The 20,000-nt window shown below is 33.4% G+C and overlaps 1 protein-coding gene across 1 annotated transcript in view; it reads left to right on the top strand.

Annotated features, from left to right (window-relative positions):
* LOC125043649 overlaps positions 1–20,000 on the top strand; it is a 22,737-nt gene that overhangs the window by 970 nt on the left and 1,767 nt on the right. The window contains exons 2-13 of the mRNA XM_047639882.1: positions 4,064–4,226; positions 9,302–9,587; positions 10,672–11,628; positions 12,477–12,600; positions 12,854–12,994; positions 13,443–13,669; positions 13,932–14,046; positions 14,776–14,912; positions 15,147–15,289; positions 16,372–16,544; positions 17,974–18,079; positions 19,691–19,869. Of these exons, the coding sequence (XP_047495838.1) occupies positions 4,078–4,226; positions 9,302–9,587; positions 10,672–11,628; positions 12,477–12,600; positions 12,854–12,994; positions 13,443–13,669; positions 13,932–14,046; positions 14,776–14,912; positions 15,147–15,289; positions 16,372–16,544; positions 17,974–18,079; positions 19,691–19,869 (2,737 nt within the window). The 5' untranslated portion in view covers positions 4,064–4,077. The remainder of the gene's footprint in view (positions 1–4,063; positions 4,227–9,301; positions 9,588–10,671; positions 11,629–12,476; positions 12,601–12,853; positions 12,995–13,442; positions 13,670–13,931; positions 14,047–14,775; positions 14,913–15,146; positions 15,290–16,371; positions 16,545–17,973; positions 18,080–19,690; positions 19,870–20,000) is intronic.

Here is a 20,000-nt window from a genome sequence, read left to right as displayed (position 1 = left end):
GAACGTCGTCCTTTTTGTCACCGGTCAGGGATTATCGCTATGTTTGCTAGGTTTAGGCATGGTATCTGGGCAACAAGGTGAGCCAGACCTGGGCATTCAGTAATTTTTTAGTTTCACAGAGCTTTCGTACCATGAAGTTATTTTTCCTTGTTTGAATTATTTATGCAGGAGTTAGTTGGTTTATACGGCAATATATGTGGATTTCCTGGAATAACAGGGACTTAATCTCAAAGGGATGTAGTCACTTTGTAAACATTACCAGTACTTTCCTTTATATCATTTGTGATGGTAAATGACAAGAGATTTACGCAACGTTGATTATTAAAAGAATGAATGATAATTGGAAGATTGGATGGTTGTGTGAAACAAAAAAAAATTACCTTGTTTTCAGTCATACTTTCCATTACTGGCAAAGTTTACGGTAAACTATATGGCCATGTGAAACTGAAACTATAATTGGCATTCTTTGCCAAGATCTAAAATATTTTTTTTGTGGATAATGAGAATGTATTGTGTGTAATAACTGTAGATGCTTGTTAAATATTACTTTACAGTTATAATATTGAAAATGCTTTGAAGTCATCGTAGATGTATTGACGCATTTGTGATTGTAATATAACTAGAGTGTGAGGCTGGGCAGCTGGAGGTAATCAGGGATTATCCTCATTTAAGAAGGGCCTACATGTATTGTAGGAGGAACTAGGCAAGCTACACTTAGAAGGGATAAAAGTTTGCAACAAGACCAAACCCTTCAATGGCAAAGTCCCCAGCTCGAATGAATGAACAAACGAACCCCATCCTGAATGCGCAGACTGCCAGAAAGAAACTATAACATTCCTCACATAGGCTCTCCTGCTTGACCTTCTACCGATTGCAGTATTTCCTTAGCTTTGCCCCAATGCTCTCTTCTGATCGTTGCTTCTCCCTTGCAAGTGTGGTCTTTTTGTATGTTGTAACCCAGGTAGGTTGTTAGTTCTGATCCTGCAAACCATTTCTCACTTATCAAGTTTTTAATAAATGCTGTTGGTACTTTTTAAAATATCAAGCTAATCATATAGTCTGTGTGATTTTTTGTTTTTAAAATATCTGCCAATGTACAACATTCTGTAGGTGGAAGTAGAATATAAATGATTGTTAACCCACTGCTGACGTTATTTTATATATTTTAAATGTCTCAGCACATAGATGGCTCTGCTTAGCCACAAAGAAGTCATTTAGTGGAACTTATGACCTTACCTGATTTCACCTTTCCTTGAATTGGTGAGAAAACCTTTCTTTTATTAATGCTATGAATATCTATGGTGTTTTTTTTATTATAGACATTATAACTACCATAGTGTTATAAACATTAATAATAGCAAAATAAGATAACGTAAAAAGATTTCGTAAATCAAGGAAAAGGGTAAATGGGCGAATACTATAAAATAAGTTATTTACGATATAGACTAGAATGCTCTTAGTTTTGATATGCATTGGAAAGAAATAACAAAGTCAAAACATTTTAGATATCGACTCAGTTACTACAGCCTCATTTTGCATCATCTACCGCATCATTTTCCAAATTTATTGACGGAAGCAAGTAAATAGTGTCTAAAAATGAGTCGTATCTTTATAATATGACTTTAAGAAAGATGATGGTATTAATATTTCAGATTGATTTGATGGTATACATGTGATTTATGGCAATTTTTTGTCTTCAAATGCATTAGCAGATAGGCAGGTAAAAGAATACTGAAGTTCACTCCATACCTGTCAGCACTTTGGCAAAGGCCAGCGAACCTCTACTTTGTATATTTCATCAAAATATCTGAATGTTTTTAAAAACATTTGAACACAAAGTCAAAAGATAAACGCTCATACTCAGAGACACTTCCAACACCCTTTATAGAGAGCAGCTTGTCTCTCCAGAATAGCTTGAGTTTTAGCATCTCTCACCCGTCAGTCAATCACCACCCAGCTGCCTCACATCACAACCAGTCACGCCCAATCAGGACTCCACCACCACCCTGGAAATGTGGACCTCCCTCATGGTTGTGGCTGGATCTGGTCTGATTGGCTGTGAGGTGAGGCGGCTTGGCAGTGATTGGCTGACGGGCGAGAGATGCTAAAACTTTAGGTTCAGCTATTCCCGAGATGCAAGATGCTCTCTGAATATGAGCATTTATTTTGACAAATTGACAAATATTTTGACCAAAAATTTGAATATTTTGATAGAATGTTAAGATATTTTGAAATGCATATAAAAATATTCAAATACTGACAAAATATACAAAGCAGCAGTTGGCTGGCCTTTGCCAAAGTGCTGACAGATATGGAGTGAACTCATGTATGCTTAAACTATTCTGGTAATATAGAGTTTATACAGACTTATTAAGAAATTGTGAGGCATGTCATCAAGTGTTCATTTTGCCATAGTATCCATGGTGGAAATATATTGTCCTTTGTTAAAGTGTCAACAGGTGTGGAGGCTGGGCTAACTTGTATGAAGGCAGGAATGAACCTGCTAAAATGATCAGTGAATGCACCATCCTATCATGTAAGGGGAAACCACTACTTATGATATGGGGTTAATTCCCCCCCCCCCCCCCCCACAACAAGAAAAAGAAAAATAATGTATAAAGCAATTTTCTTAATTTTTGGAAAGTATACACATTGTAATGCCTGCAGATTTATAGATGAAATTGATAGGGGTATAAGATAATACCTCCGTCTGAAAATTTGCGTCATCTGCTTTTGTCGCTTGTGTACTGGTTCATATTTTGCTCAGAGATGTGTATTGTTGTTAGTTACCTTAATTTTTTTTATAAAGAAAAAAAAAAAAAAGTTCTAAAACTAGCTAATAGAAGCCTATGAGATATTCCCATAACCTAAATGTGTTCCTGCATGTGCGTGTGCATACATGTATGTTTTCATAAGTATGTCTTTGTGGAGTTACGTGAACAGGTTGATTGTTATGTCCAGGTGTGCACTTCGATTCTTTGTGTGTGCGTGTGCGTGTGCGTGTGTGCATGCGTGCGTACGTGCGTGCGTGCGTGCGTGCATGCGTGCGTGCGTGCATGCGTGCGTGCGTGTGTGTGTGTGCAATTGTATGATGACAAATTAAAATATTTCTTTTTTACACACGGGAAGCATAAAATGCATTATTATGAAATTATTAATTGAATTGTTAGGTAAGTGATTTGGGCATGTCACCTACCTAATTTTCTTTTGAGGGATCTAATATTTGAGTTAAAAATCTTATAATTCTACAGGTATTCAAAACTGACCATATCTCAATTTTGCTTTTCCCAACCCTAACCCCCACTCTCCTCATGGCTCATGGTATCCTGCAACAGAAGACAATATGGAATGTTGTAAAAGCTGTAATGATAATTAAAGATTTTGATAACTAAGGTGATATTGGTTATAAAAAAAAAGTAACCATATTGGTGATGATGTTTGTTCATAGTAAGATTCGCTTGTAGAAATAAGTAAAGTTTGTGATGAAAAGATAATGAGAGTTTGATACAAAGCAAGACAGTACATTTGCTTTCATGAAAAGAGGTTTTTAATCATTGACATGTATCAAAATCAAGTACTGAAAATAACAGTAATGCAGTGAGTTAATACAAAATGTAAAACTGCTGTCATATCATTGGTTGACTTTCTACTTTCTTGACTAGATAGGAAATTTACCTTTATCAGTTAGTTTAGCACCAGACTGTTTGTAATAGCTGTTTGATGTTTTGCTTGCTATTTTAGTATCGATAACTTACTTGGAGTTTACTTGCATAAAAGGAAAATTAATAGGACAGGATTTATATGTCAAAAGGCTGAATAGAATTTGAAAGGTATTTTTGTTCCTTGGTTTTATTAAGTAAACAGCACAACTGATGAGGAGATGAATATATGAATTTTAAGTGATAGAAGGAAATACAGTACTTAATCTGGTGGGAATACGAGATATCCAGAATCTCGGCAAAAGATAAATTTATTAGATTCAATCTCGAAATGCCTGTTCATATAGTAATTGTGTGTCCAATCTTCCACCCACTAACATAACACATATGCTTTATCCTTTCAGATTTGAGAGACTAAATGAGTTCACCAAATGACAAAGATGGGGCTAATGTGGGAACAGAAGTCCTGAATATTACCCAGGGAGAGGAGGCACTCGACTCCTTGCTTGAAGATGATGGAAAGGGAAACGCCAAGTTAGATAACACATCACAAAATTCTCTGAATAGGTAAGTTTGTATGGATATTAAAGTATGTGTGTATGTGTGTTTATGTACATATGTATGTATGATGAATGAGTGTGTATATATATACATAAATATATATATATATATATATATATATATTTATATATATATATATACATATTCATATACATATATATATATATATATATATATGTATATATATATATTATATATTTATTTATTTATTTATTTATGTATATGTATATATGTTTGTATGTAAGTAAGTATGAGCATGTCTATGGATGCATGTATATATTTATGTGTATGAATGAATGTATATTATGTGTATATTAATACATGCTCACATAAATAAATAAATATATATATGTATGTATGTTTGTATGTATGTATGTATTTCTTTTCTTTTCTTTTCATTTCTTTTCTTTTCTGTTTTTTATATTTATTGATATTTACAATATATGTATATATTTATAATATCTGTATATATTTATACGTATGTATATATTTTTACATATGTATATATTTATAAATGTGTATATATGAATATATATTATACATTTATATATATGTATATATATATGTGTATATTTAAGAATATATTTATATATATGTGTGTATATAAATATGTATATTTTTATATATATGTATGTTTTTATGCATATGTGTGTATTTATTCATATGTATATATTTATGTATATGTATATATTTATGTATGTGTATATATTCGTATATGTGTGTGTGTGTGAGAGAGAGTTTTGTGTGTTGTTTATGTATTTATATGAATATAAATGTGTATTTATATATGTGTGTATAAATGCATATATATGATGTATTTATGTATGTATATATGTATATATATATTTAAATGATGTATGCATGTATGTATATATATGTATATGTATAGATATGTATATGTATATGTATATATATACATATTACATATTACATATTACATATTACATATTACATATTACATATACATATACATATACATATACATATACATATACAATGTATATATATATATATATATATATATATATATATATATATATATATATATATATATAAAAACATTACTTATATATATTTGATTTTATATATATATATATATATATATATATATATATAAAAACATTACTTATATATATATATATATATGATTTTATATATATATATGTATATATATTTATATATTTATATATGATCAAATATATATAGTAATGTTTATTTATATGTACATATATATATATATATATATATATATATATAAAAAAATATTATATATAATTTATTTTTATTTTTATGTATATGTTTGAAGGGCATATATTAGATTCTTTTTTCGTAGTGTGGTATCTTGACTGGGAAAATTGTAATCCTACAGTAGTTATTAGTGATGTTATGACTATCTTAAGTGTTCAGTATCTGCATTGAATCATGGGTGTGCCATATCTATTTTAATGATAAAGGAGCTGGACAAATATTTGTTTCATTTAATTTGTGATTTACATTGACTAATGTCAACAGTAGCTAGCAGGTGAAACATTAATTTTGAATATGTTGGAGATATAACCACTCACAAATTGCTACCTGTACATATATGCCACATTCACTGTGATTTTATTTGAGTACTTGTGTTTATATGTAGCTGGCTCCACAACTGCTGAGTCACTGAGTCTGTTACTAGTCCTACCTATTTCACCTTTTTTCATTGCTATTAGTAGTTTAACAATATTATGAGATTTATAATGTCGGCATTGATAATAACAGTGTCAATATTAACAGCATTAGAGAAGAAAAAATCAAGTTCAAAACTCAAGGAATGGGGAAATCAAGTCATGAAATGCTTGATGATTTGACTCCTTGGTGACTGAACACTTGTGGAGCCATCTGTGTTTAAGCAAAAATCACATGTACCAGGTGGGAATGGGTTAAATTCATATAAGAAGAATATTGCACAATTTATCATTCATTGCAAAATCTACTTATCTGTCTCTCCATATGTGTATATATATATGTGTATGTATATATATATATATATATATATATATATATATATATTTATATATATGTATACATATATATATATTTATATATATATATATATTTATATATTTATATATATATATTTATATATATATATATATATATATATATATATATATATATATATATATATATAAATATATATATATATATATCCATCTTGAAATATCAGGCAATACATGAAAAAGCTGTGATCCCTTTTGGTTGATTCGGACTAACGTTGAGAGTTGTAGTGACAACCATGGTACTTTCAGGTAATCATGTCTCAGAACAGACTTCCTTCATCCCAATCCCTTGAGTCCAAAGGCATTTGCAGTTTCCCATACCTGCAATGCCACATTGACATTGTCAGAGAGAATGGGCAAGGGCTTGAGGTATGGGATTTATAGCAGGCTTGGCTTTTTGAGTGGCACCTTCAGAAACTGTGAACCTAGGGAAGGTTATTGGTTCATTGTAAGCCCCTCCCTTCTCATGAAGTTCCTACAGAGACACCTTGTTGGTAGCCCCTTGTGGATCACCCTTTGGACACTAGAGGTAAAATGTCATAGAATATGGTTTGTGTTGCAAGGTCATGTGTTTCTTCCCAGTTTCCACCCTTGTTATGTTGTTTCTTCTGAGGTCTGTCGTTTGTTCTTCCTTGGAGCTCTGAAGTTCTCAGCCTGGCATTTCCTGTAGATCAGTGGTTTACACTATGATAGATTGCTTTTACTGTCGAATAATGAAAGTCCACAGTAATTTAGGATTAAAAGGTATTTTTAAACAAATAGAAAATAATTCAGGATCTGCAAAAAACATGTTCCACCTCATTTGATTTTATGATCATCATCATACCATGAAAAGCTCTACTGAATATCCTGAGCATGCATATGATATGATTTTCTTTAGGATCTAACTTAGCATTTGCACATTCCTTATGACTGGAAGTGTATTATGCCTTGCATTTGTACTGACCATTGACATTGATATTATTTGATGTAGAAAGCATGGAGAGGGAAGGAACTCATCTTTAATTTTTAAAAAATCTGAACTTATGTTACATTAACCCATTATTCAGTCTTATGTAACATCAAATGATTGCAATTCCTTGGCTTTGCCTTAGTGCCTAGCCACAAAATGCATCAAACTCTCATATTTAATCAAGACCAGTCTTGATCACTGAAGTTTGTTGAGTTTAAATTTACACACCAGAAAATGCATGTTTCATGGTGGAATGTCTCATAATATTTGACCACTGTGGTGTCAAGGTTGAAAAAGTTACTACGGTTATAGAAAATGAAAAGGAGAGGAGAGGAGAGGAGAGGAGAGAAGAGGAGAGAAGAGAAGAGAAGAGAAGAGAAGAGAAGAGAGAGGAGAGGAGAGGAGAGGAGAGGAGAGGAGAGGAGAGGAGAGGAGAGAAGAGAAGAGAAGAGAAGAGAAGAGAAGAGAAGAGAAGAGAAGAGAAGAGAAGAGAAGAGAAGAGAAGAGAAGAGAAGAGAAGAGAAGAGAAGAGAAGAGAAGAGAAGAGAAGAGAAGAGAAGAGAAGAGAAGAGAAGAGAAGAGAAGAGAAGAGAAGAGAAGAGAAGAGAAGAGAAGAGAAGAGAAGAGAAGAGAAGAGAAGAGAAGAGAAGAGAGAGAGGCATGAAGGGGAGATGAGATGAGAGAGGAGAGAGGAGAGAGGAGAGGAAAATAAGATGAGATGTAAAGAGAGAGGAGATGAGAGGAGAGAGGAGAGGAAAATAAGATGAGATGTAAAGAGAGAGGAGGGAAAAACTAGGTGAGATGAAAGGGGAGAGGAAAACAAGATGGGATGAGAGGGGAAAAAAAAATTAGGAAAATAGATGAGATGAGAAGAGATGAAATGAGATGAGAGAGAAGAGGAGAGAGGAAAGGAAAGGATGAGTTGAGAGGGAAGATATGAAATTAGATACTAGATGAGAGGAGAAAAGAGACAATAGGAGAGGAGATGAGAGGAAAGAGGAGAGAGGATAAGATTTAGTTTGATTCCATTTGTTACAATGGCTATTCTCGGTGTGACATAGTGTCTTGTTTCATTTTGCTTCTAACTTATCCCCTGTGTGCAAGGGATGGCCGGGGTTACCATCCATTGGTGGTGAGGGATTTGAACGCTGGTCAACAAGATTGCTGGATGAGATCGCTCCCGCTGCACCACACAGGAGTTGAGAGAAAAGATGAGATGAGAGTGAAAAGGAGATGAGATGAAAGGAGTTTAGAGAAGGGGAAGGTGAGATGATATACAAGAAGAGAGGAGAGAAGAGATGAGGAGAGAGAGGAGAGAGAGGAGAGAGAGAGAGGGGAGAGGGGAGAGAGAGGGGAGAGGGGAGAGAGAGGAGAGAGAAGGGAGAGGGGAGAGGGGAGAGGAAAAGAGAGTTGATGGTCCAGTGTAGTTGTTTGATATCTTTTGTAGTATTTTCAAGGGTATTACGTATTTTTGTCATTCATCTCATTCAGGTGTAAGTTAAGCTAGAACTTTCAGTATGGAGATTTCCTGTTGGGAATTATGATAGTAGGAGTTTCCTCAGTTATACAAAATGCATATCGAAGAAAATGGGAGTAATGCAATATCTGTGTTGGTATTATCAAACACTTAACTTGGCAGATTATTTTTGTTTTGTACCTAACACGTTTGGTTGAAAAATATTCAGTTTGAGAGTATTATAAAACTTATATATTTTATGTTTACATAATCTATTCAGTAATTAAGACACTGTAGAATATTGTGCACTGAGAATTTGTCTGCTCTTTTCATTTGATTGAAGTTACATAATGCTCTGTTCTTCACATGAGCTGGAAATCATGTTACTTTCCATTTGGTGTGCTAATTGTTAACACACATTTAACTCTTGTGAAAAATTTGCATGTGGATTATGCTATGGAGGATTCTAGAAACACTAACATTTTGGGAAGCAGAAGTTCCCACCATCTTTATTTTCTTATTATTTTCTCATATGATAGGTTGTCAGACTTGAATAACATGACTTGAGAAGTTTTTTTTTTTTTTTTTTTTTTTTTTTTTTTTTTTTTTTTTAACAAAATCTTTCTACAATTTCCAGTGAGGTTATGGATAATACCTCCGACCTCTCGGCGGACTCATTGGTACAGTCAACGGACTCTGCAATAGCTGTGTCTCCTGACCTGGAACCAGACCAGGAGACTCCAGACTTTGGTAAAAAGGAGACGGTTGTTCTGAACAACAATGGGCCAACAGGAGGTTCAGAGGTTGAACAGCAGAAGGAAGAGAAGAAGAAGGAGGAAGCAAATAAAGGTGAAGAAGAGGACAGAAGCAAAATGCAGGAGACTGTCATACCAGACAAGCAGGAAGTAAAGCAAGATAAGCAGGTAGGAAAAGAATGACAGTGATTGATGGCCATGACTACCTTTCTATATGATTTTTTTTTTTTATTGGGCTTTATGATGTGGATTTTTATGGTTCAACAATATACTATTTAGTGCCTGTTTTCTAGGGCTTTTGGTCATGAGGCAAGTTTGTTTGATGGTCTGTTTCATTTGTTTGATTACTTTGTGTCGGTGAAGTCTTGTCAGAATGAAATACCGTATTGAGTGATGTGGACATTTTCTATGGTGTAGTTTAATTCATTGGCATTGGCAACATGCACTGACCACTGTAATTTTGTTTTGTCCTTTTGTTTACACATAGATGGTTTCACAGGGGGTTAAGTCACCAGAGTCAATAATTTTAGCCTACCTGACCCTATTTTTCGAATTTAACGTAGATTTTGTGGAGCCATCAGTGTGTAATCAAAATTAATAAACATGAATCGCAGTATACAGGTCATGTATACATGCCCTCTCAGCATCATTGGATTAATTGATGGTGCTGTAGTTGATAATTAAAGTCTTTGGTGATAGAATATTTATTGTAAATGTTACATAGAATTGCTTCATAGAGAATAAGTATAATGTGAAAATGTGTAACCATGAGTGTTTATGATTAAGATTGCAAGGATTTTACATTTTTATGTAAAATGCAAAGCCAGGTAGTATCCATGTTGGTGGTATATCTAATAGGTTGTTCCTGGAATGATTAGCTAAGTCGTGGATGCAGTTACCATTGTTACTGAGGATAGATTTATTTCTGTTTTCCTGAAATGAAGTGAGTAAAGTTCATGTAGATTATACCTAGATGTGTCTTTTATTATGTTATCTGGTGTTTATAATATTTTGGAAGGAAATTTGGCTGGAAATTTTCTTTTTGTAACAGGTGTCTGTAGCATTTTTGTTTTATTATTATTATTTTTTAATTATATTGCTTTATTTTTTGTTTAAAGAAATATGATTTTTGACTAAGTGAAGAATCAGGATGATGTACTGTTCTGTTACCTTATAAAAGCTTCTTAGATATAGAATAAACAAATGATCTTATCCATAAGTGGTTAGTAACAGATAATTGATATTGGTACAGCAAACAGAAGAGGATAAAGACAGCAGAAATGGGAGAGTACAGGTACACTCACAAGTGGAATATAATGATGCTATACCTAGTCCAAGTTCCCAAAATGGAACTACACCTTCCGGGGATGAACTTCAGCAGTTACAGACAGAGGAACATTCAGATGATAACCACAGATATGAAGATTGTTTGCCTGGGGGTATTTCATCTGAATATGAGGAATGCGACCCTGGAGAAAGTTTGCTTAGTGGCAGAAAAATGTACCATAGTTCTGTTTTTATTGGTTATGAAGAGATTGGGGTACAAAAATCAAGGGACACAACTTGTATAACTAGTACAGAAAAATCTGTAAAAGAGAAACTTGAAGTGCTGAATGAGTTGCAAGAAGTCAAGGTAGATCATATACAACACGCAAATAGCAAGGATCAGTGTGAAGAAAGAACTCAGATAGATGTATGTAAAGAGCATCATGAAAGAGAAGTGAAAAGTAAGAAATCTATATTACCTCCTGAAGTGTCATCTCTTTCACGAGAACTTGAAAAGCCCAAAACCTTGAATGTTCATAAAATCTATGAACACTCATTGCAGCATGAAGAGACAGAATACTTAAAACCTAAAGAAATAGAGTGCATACAGCAGAATGTAGAAGTAGTTGTTTCACAGCAGCATGCAAAGGCAGCTTCCATGCAACATAAAGAGATGGAACCCTCACACCCTAAAGAAACTGGAAATTTACAGCTTGATGATGAAGACTATTCACCACTGTATGAAGAGGCTAAAGATTATCTGGAGTGTGAAGAGGAAAAATGTTCAGAACTGTTTAAATCAACATTTTACTACAGGGAACAAAGAAATGTAGCATCAGACCCATCAAAGCAACAGGCTGTAGCATCAGACCAAGAAATAGAAGCAAAGGAATTAGAGCAAAGTTCTGATACAGATTCTATGGTTACAGCACAATCACGTCAGGTTTGTCAAGTTGATACCGGGCTGTAGTATGACTAGAATAACAATGTATGGAGTAGTACAGTAGGTACAGTAAAGAAGTTTCCCATATATGTTTATATCTGTATCTATGTATGTGTATGTATGTGTGTAAGGGCATTCTCTTTGTTTGCTGTAAACTCTAAAATCAAAAGATAGCAAGTCCTTAGGATACTTAAAGAGACAAATGTATATTGTTTCTTTATATTTACTTTTGATGGCCTATAAACCCACGTGTATTATTGTGTTATTGAGTTTTCACATATAGTGGTTTAACTTTGCTATCTATAGTAGTTATTGGTACAGTTCAGGTGTATCATTTTGTATTGGTATGTAAGTGCCTACACATGGTGCAAAAGGGAAATGAAATAGACATTAGCAACAGCCACTTTGGGAAATAAAAAATATAATGGCTTGAGTAGACTGGTGAGTATCTTGTATCTTATGTTACTGACTTTGATATATAGTTTTGTACTGTGTATTGCTGTGTCTATGATAATAATCATTTGTATGGTAAACAAAAGTTTATTGGAACAGGGTTTATGTAGGTTGATAGCTGATCATATTGATATTTTGAAGTATATATTTATTTTGATCTGGTATTTAGCTGCTGGCTTATTGTATCCATAAGTATGTAGAAGAGTTTTAGACATATATATATATATATATATATATATATATATAAATATAAGAAATTAAAGAATAATGAAAAAAATAAAGAAGCAGATGACAATATATTTTTAAAGAATGGTACTTGGTAAAAGTAAATGGTTGATAAAAGTTAAAAGGTAAAGGTAATGATCAATGCCTAATGAAAGAATTTTCCATAACAGATCCCACTGAAAGAAAACAGTTCTGAAGAGGATGGCTATGAAGAAGAGGAGGAAGATGAGGAGGATGTTAGTGAAAGTGAGATGGTTGTTTCAGCATCAATCCAGTTTCCTCTTGCTAAAAAGGGTATGGCATATGAAGTGATATATGTAGGAAAAGTAACTGTAGATCTTTGGTATTTCTAAAGGTGGTTGTAGGTAATTGTATTGATTATTTATCATGTTGAATGTACTTCTAGACAAAAGCAATGAAGACCTGTTTATTAGGTATGAAATTGAAATTTAAGATTAAATATAAAGTTAAAGGTAACGTTAATTAAAAGAAAAATATGATTAACAAAGGTATTGCACACATTTTAAGTATGTGTTGGGTTTTGCAGCTGACAAGGAGCCTAGTGCTGAAGATGGCAGTGAATGCAAAGAGGAGACAGAGGAGCCTCAGGCCAACGCATCACCAGAAATAAACGAAGGAGTTACAGTCCAAGTCCAGCATCTGGTTACACAACAGCCTCCCAAAGAAGGTCTGTTATGTTCATGGCTCTCTATCTTGCACTGCGTTATCTAGGCGGTGCTCTTCTTATTTGTGAGATTCGGTACCAGATTTTAAAAGTAGTTTTTATTGTGTGTGTGTATTAGCCGAGTTTTCATGTTTGTCATCAAGAGACAAAGCAGACGTATTTTAAGATTTTTTTTAGAAATTTGATAAATGCATTAATGATTCAACAATGAGCTAGTACAATACATCCACATAATATTATATCACATGTTACTCAAAGTAATAGATCATAGTGTAACAGCATGCAATATACAGTGGAAACTGTTTCTGTCACTGCACTGTACAGTACATATAAACTCACACCCTTACTATTAACTTTTTGTATAGTGATGTGAAAAGTATTACAGATAAGACATTTTGTACACTATGATTCAGCAATAATACAAAATTTATCACTGTTTTGTCCAAAATAGGCACCCCTTCAGGTTGTGAAAGTGATGTGGAAGATAACACCGAAGAGGACTCGAAGAGCATATCTGAGTCATCTCTCCCTGTGCCTCTGGCATCAACCCCGAGTCGCATCCCCAGCTCTGTGCAGTTGCCTGAAACCGTTTCGCGGCTGGACACCCCATTCGGTAGTTCTGTCTTCCTGGTGGGGACGGCACATTTCTCACGGGAGAGCCAAGAGGATGTTGCAACTGTAAGACTTTATTCTTTTTTGGATTGATGTGCTTATTTATATTTTTTCTTACTTTGCCTTTTTTTCCCCTCTTCTTTATTCCTTGAGAATGTTTTAGACGTTTTACTAAATTTCTCCATCATTGTGATTTATCAGTTTTCTTTAGCTGGATATATTCTTACAACAGGATTGACAATTTTAGTTAGAGCAACTCACTCTTTCAAAATTATTTGATTATCAGAGCATGAATAAGAGATTTAATTAGCTCTTGTTTAATCCCCAGACAATCAGAACAGTCAAACCTGACATAGTCGTTGTGGAATTGTGTAAAGCACGTACTGCCATCCTTCAGCTGGATGAGGAAACAATCCTTCAGGAGTCAAGAAGCCTTGACTTCAGTAAGTGTATCCAATATTTAGTTTTTATCTAATAATGTAACTTATTTTATATATAGCTATATAGTAAACTTCTAAGGAGACTATCTCTTTTAATACCTTATGTAGTTTTATAGATGTTCCCTTAAATAATAGGTCTATTGTATATGATGTTCCAGAGAATTTCCTCTTTTAATTTTCAAAATGTCAGTGCAAGTAATACTTGCCATGTAATGCCTTAGTATATCAGCTAGTAGAAGTAGACAGTAGATTCTGCAGCTTTTCTGTTCTTTAGCTTAAAAAAATCTAGTGATATCCAGTTTCACTGGAAATATTTTTAAGAATGTTATTCAGAGATGAAATAAGGGAAACATAGAAGTTTGATGTCAGCATAAAGTTGTGCATTATTATGTCAATTCAAGTTGTCTTCAGGTGTAAAAGCTGTATTTTAGAGTTAGATAACAGAGGATTGATATTCTGGATTAACTATTTTGTTGATCGTATCATGCTGCTTACTATTTTCTGTATGTTTCGGAATTAGTAATTTTCTTTCAAAAAAGTTTTCCTGTGATTTAAGAAGTGTTGCAAATGGTTTATACAGAATAAAAGGTGAACAGTGTTCAATGTCAGTACCTTTGCTGCAAACAAATAATCAGAGTGCTGTTGAATGGGAGTGATTGTACCTTGTTATTGCACAGTTTTATAAAATAAGAGAATTCAGAAAAGATTGTAATAACGTGATGTTCCTTTCAGAAAAAGTACAAATGATCATGAAACAGCATGGAAAGATCCAGGGCATTTTGTACTTGCTTCTTCTCTCTTTGTCTGCACACATCACAAAACAGCTGGGAATGGCACCAGGAGGAGAGTTCCGTACAGCTTTCTCGGAGGTAGACCTTTTTATCAGTGGCTTTGGGTTGTGCGTTATGAAGAAGATAAGTAGGTGAATATACGAGTAAATGGATAAAGGAACGATGAATAGGTATCAGAATTTATAACTTTGTGAAATGGTACCATTGCATTTTTCTTTTAGTCTACTCTTGGAAAAGCATTGTAATTAAAGAAGAGGATGAAACTGATTTATAGATATTGTATCATTACCTTTTTCCTTATTCCTCCTCTAGGCACGCAGATCAGCTCCAGGTTGCCTGATACAGTTGGGTGATAGGCCAATCCAGGTTACATTGTCTCGTGCCTTAGCGTCACTCTCTCTCTGGCATAAAGTGAAGCTTACCTGGCATATACTTACATCAAAAGAACCAATTAGGTAAGTACTTTGGTGATCATTGTTTACTTCTGTATTGTGAAGTACACTTTGGGTTTTGATGAGGAAAACCAAATTTGTTAATGATTTTGTTAATATTTTGTATTTATAATGAATATGTTCACACAATATCTGAATTTTGTTTTTGTAATATTCTATTAATTCAAATGTATCATTAATGTTTTTGCTCTTTCTATGTGTATTGAGACTCATTACACATACTGATGTATGTAATGGTTTCACAACCCTCTTTCCTTCAACACACATGTACTTACTTGCACTTACTCACTAATGCACTCCCTCAGTCTCTGATTCACTAAAGGGAGTTTTGAGATTCTGAACTTAGAAACTTAAGTTGTGGCTGCCACTTACAATTAACAAAAAGAGTCAAGAATCAATTAGTGTCACAGAGTTGATGCTTGACTGTCAAGGAATAGGACAGGCAGATGTATAAAGGCTTAAGAATCATTGCTAGAAATACTGGGAGATAAAAAAAAAACTTTGACTTAGCCACATATCGGGCATTGCACTCAGCCATGGGAAACAGGTTTGGGTATGGCATACACAATTATTTAGGGAATAGATTAAAAATAGTGACTTAAGCAGACTTTTTAGGGGCTTTATTACTTCATTAGCTGCAGTTAGAGAGAAATAAGCGAATAGCTGTTTGGTATACAACATTTAGAACAGGCTTTTTTGCATATGGCACCCAGGATTTTGGCCCAGTTTGCCATGACATAATTAGAGATCACTCAGTGTGAATAGGTTGAAATGCAATACTTCTTATGTAATGCCTTAGTGTGGTAATAGGAGAAAATTTTACATCAGTGCATACTATTCTGAATTTTGGCAGCTCTATATTTCATCCATATTTTTAAAAATGAAACTGGACATGACTTTCACTTGTCAGGGTCTACTCATCCAATCTGAAGTGTATGTGGGAGATGAATATACAATTTGAGAAGTTGAAAGAGTTGAAGTCAGATATCGACTCCCAAGTGTAACACCTCCATTACTTGACCAGAAAAACTGTCAAGCACAGTCACAACTCCCCTTGTCTCATAGTATCATCTTTGTGTTAACAGCAAGGAAGAAGTGGAAAAGTGCAAGCAAAGAGATTTTATAGAAGAAATGCTTGCAGAGATGACAGGGCAATTTCCTGCAATTAGTGAAGTGTTTGTTAAGGAAAGAGATATTTACCTGTGTCGCTCCCTCCAAGCTGCTGCTCAACCTGTTCCGAACCCCATGTCACCCACTGGTAAGAGACAGCAAATGGGTCATTAGTTTTGGTCCTTAGTGTTTCATTGAGCCTGGATTTTTAAATTTTCTTTTTTAATTGTAATGTAAGGTTGTTAGTGTTTCTGACACCATTTTCATACTTTCCATGTCTCTAGTTGTGCTTAACCTACTGCAAATGCTAAATGTGAATTAATCTATGAAGGTTTTTATTTTTAACCCATTGATGCTGGGATGTCTGTAGGCCTGCATTTTGGAGATTAATTTTTGTTGCTGGTGACTGTGTCAGAAGAGGCCACTGACAGCTTTCCTTATGCCAGGTCAAATAGCCTTTAACTTTTATTTATTCTCTCATTTAAATTCTAGGTGCTACAGTTGTTATATGTGATTTTGTGTCTTACTATAGTTAACTGTAAATGTTAGGAATTTAAACTATAGTTTTTTTCTTATTAATACAATATAATATAGACTATAGAATAGACTTTATTTTAGATTTGTCTGTTTATTATGACTGATATAGATTTTTGCAAAGGGAAGAAAACTTTTGTTATCTTTTTATTTTTTCTTATGAACAGTAACATATTGTATTTACATTCTGCATAAATGTATATGTAAAGTTTAAAAAAATATGTATATTATATATATATATATATATATATATATATATATATATATGTATGTATGTATGTATGTATGTATGTATGTATATATATATATATATATATATATATATATATATATATATATATATGTATATATATATATGTGAATGGCAAGGGCAGAAACATATGGATGTATGTGCATATAAAACCACACACACACTTGCTTGGGGTGCACAAGGGTTTGTAGAAGGGTAGAGGCATGAAGGTTTGCATAGGGGGAGCTATGGTCAGGGTGAGGGAGTTTTATTTTTTTCTAACAATTCAAGAAAACGGTATATCGAAATGCGATATAAGTCTCATGTGAGGGATTGCCATATAGAATAGTCAATTTCTTTAAAAAATACAGCTGTCAAATGATGAGGGATGGAATGGCATTACCATTATCACCAGAGTCCAAAATCCACTATGCTTATAACATGAAGTAATCACCGAAACCAGGAGGAATATTTTCCCAACCCACGCACAGCATTACATAAATAGGTGTGAGCTCAAATTGGGGATTAAATGTTCATGCACCCTACTGTCTAAGCCCATATTTACTCAGATATATGTATGTAATATATGTATGTGTGCATCCCAGCATCATTGGTTTAATGTAGGAGCCCAATCACATGGAAATATTCAATAGAAATCTGAAACGAGATCATATTTCAGTAACTTAAATTTTTACTCAGTGAGACATTCCTCCAGAGCCTTGTTTTTTTGTTTGTTTTTTTTTGTTTTTACAGGATCACAGTGTATTCTTTCATCCTCCCAAAAGTGTTACTCAATCATTTAATAACCTAACAGGTATGTCACCACGCGTTGTTGTTGGAGTGGTTGGTATTGGCCACGTACCTGGAATCGTGGAACACTGGGGCAAGATCACCGATGAAGACATTCCTCCTATCATGAGGTAGGACCTTTTTATTTGTTGATATTGTTGTTTTTGTTGTTGGTGGTGTTATCATCATCATCATCATCATCATCATCATCATCATCATCATCATCATCATCATCATCATCATCATCATCATCATCAATCATCAATCATCAATCATCAATCATCAGTCATCAATCATCAATCATCAGTCATCATCAGTCATTATCCATCATCACCATCACCATCACCATCACCATTATCATCATTTTTATCATTATTATTATTAGTAGTAGTAGTACTAGTAGTTCTAGTACTAGAACTAATACTATCATTATTATCATCGTGGTAGTGGCTGTCATCGTCATTGTCATTGTCGTTTTATTACTATTACTGTTACTATTACTATTATTATAAATAGTATTGTTATTGTTATTATTGTTATTGTTTTTTTTCTTTAGTAGTAGTAATAGTAGTAGTAGTATAATTATTATATGTCCTTATTGTTGTTATTATTGTTGTTACATATGCCCTTACTGTTGTTATCATTGTTATTATTGTTGCTGTTGTTGTTATGGTTATTGTTGTTGTTGTTATTATTATTGTTATTATTATTATTATTATTATTAATATTAATATTAATATTAATAATAATGTTAATAATAATAATAACAATAATAATAATAATGATAATAATAATAATAATAATGATAATAATAATAATAATAATAATAATAATAATAATAATAATAATAATAATAATAATATCAGTAATTTTCAAGGGGGGTGGAAGAACTTGGAAAAAACAGGAATTTCTCTTATTATAGTTTTTATTCCCTCAATGAGAACATGCTCAAATAATCAAAAGTAAAAAAAAAGTATCACCTTATTAGTATAGTTTACTATAGTGTACTCTCTTAGCACCCCCTCCATATCCTTCAAAACCTTTGGGAAGGGAGATCTTCTTCTTTTTCTTTTTCTTTTTCTTTTTTCTTCTTTTTCTTTTTTCTTCTTTTTCTTTTTTCTTCTTTTTCTTTTTTCTTCTTTTTCTTTTTTCTTCTTTTTCTTTTTTCTTCTTTTTCTTTTTCTATTTCTTTTTCTATTTCTTTTTCTATTTCTTTTTCTTTTTCTTTTTCTTCTTCCTCTTCTTCTTCTTCTTCTTCTTCTTCTTCTTCTTCTTCTTCTTCTTCTTCTTCTTCTTCTTCTTCTTCTTCTTCTTCTTCTTCTTCTTCTTCTTCTTCTTCTTCTTCTTCTTCTTCTTCTTCTTCTTCTTCTTCTTCTTCTTCTTCTTCTTCTTCTTCTTCTTCTTCTTCTTCTTCTTCTTCTTCTTCTTCTTCTTCTTCTTCTTCTTCTTCTTCTTCTTCTTCTTCTTCTTCTTCTTCTTCTTCTTCTTCATGTGACTAATTCATACTCAAGGAAAAGACAAAAAATATATATTTAATTTTCTTTAAAATCTGGGAGGGAGTTTTATTTAAAGATACAAGGGAGGTGTAGAGGGAAGGACTAATCCTAAAGGAGGTGTGGTAGTGAAAAAGTTAAGAACCATTGTTTTTTATTATCATCATTGTCATTAGGAATCATAGTACCAGTAGCAGTAACAGCGGTAGTAGTTTATTTATTTCAGTTGTCTTGCCTCAATTCTTACAGGATACCACCGCCCAGTTTATCAGGCAAAATCCTGAAGGTCACTGCCAAGATTACAGTGTACGGTCTCATTGGGTATGGTGTGTACAAGTGTTTGCCAAGTGCGGCAAAGTCCATGATCCACTCTTCTGTCCAATCTACGGTGTTGACGCTGAAATCCCTACCAGAACAATGGACAAAGTAAATGGTAGGTTTTATAGTAAGGTTGGGATTTGGGGAAATTGCTCAGGTGTGATGTAAAAGTAGGTCGGTAATTAATTTTTATATGATTGCATAGGTCTTCCTATGTGTTTTTAAGGTTTGATAAACTGCA

The sequence above is a fragment of the Penaeus chinensis genome, chromosome 34 (genome assembly GCF_019202785.1).
Source record: "Penaeus chinensis breed Huanghai No. 1 chromosome 34, ASM1920278v2, whole genome shotgun sequence".
In the NCBI taxonomy this organism is placed as follows: Eukaryota; Metazoa; Arthropoda; class Malacostraca; order Decapoda; family Penaeidae; genus Penaeus; species Penaeus chinensis.
This window is presented reverse-complemented; position numbering and strand designations above follow the sequence as displayed.